General features: G+C 38.1%; 1 protein-coding gene across 2 annotated transcripts in view; it reads right to left on the reverse strand.

Annotated features, from left to right (window-relative positions):
- LOC106882879 (arf-GAP with SH3 domain, ANK repeat and PH domain-containing protein 1) overlaps positions 1-6,007 on the reverse strand; it is a 208,347-nt gene that overhangs the window by 24,890 nt on the left and 177,450 nt on the right. For both annotated transcript variants that reach the window (XM_052967497.1, XM_052967498.1), the window contains exons 4-5: positions 932-993; positions 441-565 (exon numbers count right to left, since the gene is read on the reverse strand). In XM_052967497.1, coding sequence (XP_052823457.1) covers positions 441-565; positions 932-993 — 187 coding nt within the window. The remainder of the gene's footprint in view (positions 1-440; positions 566-931; positions 994-6,007) is intronic.

A 6,007-nucleotide genomic window follows, 5' to 3' on the forward strand; every position in this document is an offset into this window, starting at 1 on the left:
GGGGGGGGGGGGTCAATGTAATCGACTTAATCCCTTTGTCTGTCCCCTCTATGTTTAGCCCCTTGTGGGTAATAAAGAAATAAGATACAGGTATAAATTTAGTGCTGAGGTGGGTAGACAGTGGCCCTGTTCAGGTAGGATAGTAATTGCTGTGTAGTGTTGAAGTAGGGTAGATACAGGTGGACACGAAGTGTTGAGGTAAGGTAGATAGTAGTCACTGTGTAGTGAAAAGAAATGGTAGATATAATTGGCAATATAGTATTGAAGTATGGTAGATGGCGGTAACTGTGTAATGTTGAGGTAAGGTAGACAATGATGGTAGTGTTCTGATGAGGTAGGGTAGATAGGGGTGGAAATGAAGTTTTGATGTTGGGTAGAAAGTAGTGACTGTGTTGTGTTGATGTAGGGTAGGAGGAGGGAAGGATAAAAGTGGTACTCACAATTTTGTCTCGTACTCCTTTGTAGCTTTATCAAATGGTTTCTTCAGGTCCCCTTTCACTCCTTTCAACTCTCCCTTCAGGAATGTATCAAGAGGAAACAACAGGATGTTGTTCAGGCTTTGTATCTGGTTTAGAGAAAGAGAGAGACATTATTAGAAAGCTTCAACAGTAACAACAATAACATCAAGTAACTACATAAGCCTCTATGCAGTTGCTTAATGTACAAACCAACTGAGAGGGAGAACCTTTACATGGTTGCACAATATGCTAGAAATAGCAGTCCAATCGCCTGTAGATTGCTTAGTACTGTCTTCAAAATAAGGGAGTCATACAGGTAATGTTGTGGCACTCTGTCGGTTATGATGACGAGGGTTCCAGTAAGTAATGAAGGAGAATTAATAGTAGCAGCAATAGTAAAAACAACAACAACAACAACAACAACAACAGCAGCAGTTAGTAGAATAAAGCAAAGGAAAGATTTGGGTACATACCAGATTTTTCATCAAAGCTGAGAGCTCTTTGGTAACTCGTGAGAACTTCAGGAAAGCTTCCCCTTCAAAAATAAAAAAAAAACAAGAGACAATTTAATATCTTTAAATACATATTTTAAAGAATTGCATCTAGGAACGGCTTTCAATTTCTTTAGGTGCATTACACTAGTTCAGGCATGGCTGTGTGCTAGAGAAGCTTGCTTTGTAACTACATGGCTTCAGGTTCAGTCTCACTGCATGGCACTTTGAATATGTGTCTCCTATTATAGCCCCTGGTCAATAATTGCCACGATGCAAATGAAAACTGTGTGTAAGCCTTTAATATATGTGTGTGTGTGTGTGTGTCTTTGTGCTTGTTTGTTCTCTGCCAACACCTCTTGACAACCTGTGTTGGTTCGTTTATGTCCCTATAACTTAACAATCACAAGGACCTAAACAAACCAACACCAGTTGTCAAGTGGATGTTTGTCTAAGTTTGTATTTGTTCCTCACTATCACACAGTTTCCATCTACCAAATCCTAAAACAAGGCATTGGTTGTAGACACATAACCAAGTTGAGACCGAACACTGCACACTGTAGGACTGAACCTGAAACCACATGGTTGCAAAGATAGCTTCTTAACCACACCATCATGTCTGCACCTATGTATATGTTGGCTAGGGAAACAACTGGAAATGTAAAACAGCTTTAACAATTATTAAGACAGTTTTGGGAAAATACATCTAACAAGACAATAGCACAATACCCAAGCAACAGACACAGAACTGGCTGAATGCTGTTGTTTCATTTCTGTGCCACATGAAGTCCTGCTAAAAACCACTCATTCTATTTTTTATTATGCAAGATTTTTGCATCATAGTTTAACTTGTTCTTTTCTTAACAGTATTTCCTCTACTATTTGTAGATCTCACAAGGAGAGTTATTCAGCAACAGTACTTTGTAGTAAAGATTATTTACCAACGTAACATGGCAGTCCTGGTTTAGGACGAATGTAATTTAGCCCCAGCTGGCTATACGACACAATCTGTGTCCTTATATTTTCAAAAATATAAGGACACAGATCATGTTGTATAGCCAACTGGAGACGATGTCTCCTGGGGCTAAATTACAGCAACATTTGTCCTAAACCAGGACTGCCATGTTTATGTTGGCAAATAATCTTTACTCCAAAGTATTTTCTCTTTCTTTAATGTTCTGAGTTCAAATTCCATCAAGGCTGACTTTTGGGGTTTGATGAAATAAAAGTACCAGTGGAACACAGAGGTTGATAAAATTGACTTGCCTGCCTACCCTCAAATTTCAGGCCTTGTACATACAGTGGAAATGGTTATCTAACTCTCTGAGTGATAAGGGTTTTGGTGGTACAGCTCACAGTTTATGAACAGGGACGAATAAGTTCAACAGTTGATGTATGTAAAACACTATGGCGTTTAATAATAAACATAACAGACGAAGTTTTATTACAGCTAGATTCTAAGAAGATCTGGGATTTGGAAACTGAAAGAAACCTATCCTGTGTGTATGTGCAGGTACTATATGTGGGCATACCTACATAAGTGTACTCCATAGACTTTGTTTCTGTATAACTTTCACAATAACGGATATTTTTAATGAAATTTCCTACAAATATGTTTCAGATGGTGTAGATTCCGATTATATCAAAATTTGTTGTGAATATTTTTCCGAAGGTGGGGGACATGAATTTCGGAAATTCACTCGAATCGACATTGTTTTCCAATGACTTTCAATTTTTTTTTTTTTAATGAAATTTTTTACCAACACCTTTCAGTCAACGTCGATTACGATTATATCTGAATGAAATGTGAAACAAAAATTGGTGGACGCACACACATATATACTAATATGCGTCACATATATATCTTCAAAATAAAACTTGAAATTTTGAAAAAAATTGCAAATACGTGTCACTATGCATGTGTGTGGGTCCACCATTTTTTTTTTTTTTCCACACAACATTCCGATATACTTGTAATCTATACCATCTGAAAGATATCGGTAGAGAATTTTGTTGAAAGTGCACATTTTCTGAAAGTTATGAGGGTACAAATTCGAGATGTTGGGTACATTTGTGTATGTACGCACATCACTGCGTATTTGCCTTTTTATAAAATCACTCAGCAATAAGCAGGGAGTGATTGTCATTTCTCCTTGTCAATAAATCCTCCACTGGTTTTGCGTCTTTAAAAACAGATAAAGGTAAGAAATAGGCAGGATGCTCGGCAGTAAGACACTTTTTTTAATAATATATTCGTCTAACTCGTGCTAGCACGAAAAAAAAACAAAAAACAAACAAACGAATATCTGAATGTATTAAATCATAATTTTATTTTGTGAACATTCTCCACGGATTGTTTTTTTTCTATACAAGGGTTTTTAACTATTTCCAATTCTACACTTAACTACATCTATTTCCTAACGAGTGAATTCGATTCCTGGAACGTCCCAATGGACGGAGGATTTGAGAGATGGTCTAAGGGAGATAACTTGCACACTATTTATATAATGTGAGCACCAACTATTCTAGTTACTTCCCCTTGGTGCAGCTGAAATACTTAAACGAAACCTAGATTTCTTAAATTCTATTCTTCGTGTTATCAAAACACTTAGGTAGAAAATCGAGTGACTGGGTCACTGCCTTTTCTGCTTCCTTGAATTAATATTCTATAAACCATGTAACATTTTAAAAACTATCTTGTTATGTACCAAGAGAAAAAAAATATTTTTTCTGATGTGTTATAATTACTGTTAAATCTAAATCAATTAAACTAGATCGATTGTGCATGTAACCTTCAACACGTCTGGATACTGTTAGGATTGCGTTTCTTTTTTCTTCCACCAATTTCGAAAGGAGTTGTCAAATTATACCATTATCCGTTAGAATTATTTGATTCTTCGTTGACATATATCTCCCTGGACACAACAAAATTTCATCGTTTACTTATTTTAGTCATTGGACTGCGGTCATGCTGGAGTAACACATTGAAAGGTTTAGAAAAATTATATAAAGTTCACAATTTTTTTTTTTTCCACATGGCCCCGAAAACATAAGAAATATCAATTATTAGGGACGGAAGCAGTATTGATAGCAAAAGGTCATCTTTATCTCCAACTAATCATAGACGCCTTGTTAGAACACCAAACACTGCAACATTAGCCTTCAGAGATCCTCTCATATAGGTGCTTGGTGCATAAAAGCACACACATAGATCGTAGCAGACAAGAATTGGCTGTCATGGACGCTGGAATTCCCATATCAGGTGATTACATTCTACTGGAAATTATCAGTGGGAAGCGCCGGTCACTGCATGTCAGTCAGATCTTGTTGCCATGATATACAAAATACCAGCATTTTTTCAGACACGAATTCCACGTGTATGCATTTATATTTAATTTCCTAACGTCGGATATTTGATCAGAGAAAAGCAGCAAAAGATTGGACGATATACTTTATACTATTTACATATAATAACCCTTTATGAAGTAGAAACTACAGAAGGTGTAGAAACGACACAAGGCGGCGAGCTGGCAGAAACGTTAGCACGCCGGGAGAAATGCTTAGCGGTATTACGTCTGCCGTTACGTACTGAGTTTAAATTCCACCAAGGTCGACTTTGCCTTTCATCCTTTCGGGGTCGATAAATTAAGTACCAATTACGCACTGAGATCGATATAATAGACTTAATCCCTTTGTCTGTCCTTGTTTGTCCCCTTTATGTTTAGCCCCTTGTGGGCAATAAAGAAATAAGAAACTACAGAAGGTTGACTAACAGTTTTGGTTTACAACTCTCTATGAAGCAGAAACTAGAGGATCAGATTAAAAGTTTGAGGTTTGGCCAAATTGTCAGACAAAATGCCTTATGGAGGTTGTTGTGGCTCTGCATGCTCTGAGTTCAAGTCCTGCCAGAGTTGACTTAGCCTTTTATCCTTCTGGGGTCTAGAATAATTAAGTATCGAGATTGATTTAACTCCTTTTAATACCAACCCACAGGAGACCACCCCTCGTTCTAATACAAACTTCCAGTTTTAAATCCGTCAAAATTTCATATTAATTTAAGTTTCAAACACTAGTGTACTAACCCTTTCTAGAAGAGGCACAAGGCCTGAAAGTTTTTAGGGGAGAGGGCCAACTTAATTACCCCAATCCCAGTGCTCAACTGGTACTTATTTTATTGACTGCAAAAGGATGAAAGATAAAGTCAACCTTGGCACAGGTTGAAGTCAGAACATGTTGTTGTTGGTTGGTACTCCGTCGCTTACGACGTCGAGGGTTCCAGTTGATCCGATCATCGGAACAGCCTGCTCGTGAAATTAACGTGCAAGTGGCTGAGCAATCCACTAACACGTGTACCCTTAATGTAGTTCTCGGGGATATTCAGCGTGACACAGTGTGACAAGGCTGACCCTTTGAATTACAGGCACAACAGAAACAGGAAGTAAGAGTGAGAGAAAGTTGTGGTGGAAGAGTACAGCAGGGTTCGCCACCATTCCCTGCCGGATCCTCGTGGAGCTTTAGGTGTTTTCACTCAATAAACACTCACAACGCCCGGTCTGGGAATCGAAACCGCGTTTCTATGACCGCGAGTCCGCTGCCCTAACCACTGGGCCATTGCGCCTACACTGAAGTCAGAACATAAAGATGTATGAAACGTCATTAAACATTTGGTCTGGCCTACTAATGATTTTGCCGCCTTGCTACCTGAAACACTAGCTTAATAATCCATTCAACTAAAGGTACAAGGTATGAAATTTTGAGGGGGGAGGTACCAAGTCACTTACATTGACTCCAGTGTTTCACTGGTTCTTAATTTATCAACCCTGAAAGGATGAAAGGCACAGTTGACCTCGGCAGAATTTGAATTCAGAACATAATGACAGACAAAAATGCCACTAAGCATTTTGCTGGGCATGCGGATCTATTTTAAAACGAGGGCACCAGTTTTCATTTATGTTTTATGTAGTGTTTTTGGTACCGAAAGACTTTCAAACTTCGTATACTTATCTATTTTGGGATCTTTTTTAAAACGGGGGCCACATTTTTCATTAATGTTTTACG

This window comes from Octopus bimaculoides, chromosome 4 (genome assembly GCF_001194135.2).
Source record: "Octopus bimaculoides isolate UCB-OBI-ISO-001 chromosome 4, ASM119413v2, whole genome shotgun sequence".
Taxonomy (NCBI): Eukaryota; Metazoa; Mollusca; class Cephalopoda; order Octopoda; family Octopodidae; genus Octopus; species Octopus bimaculoides.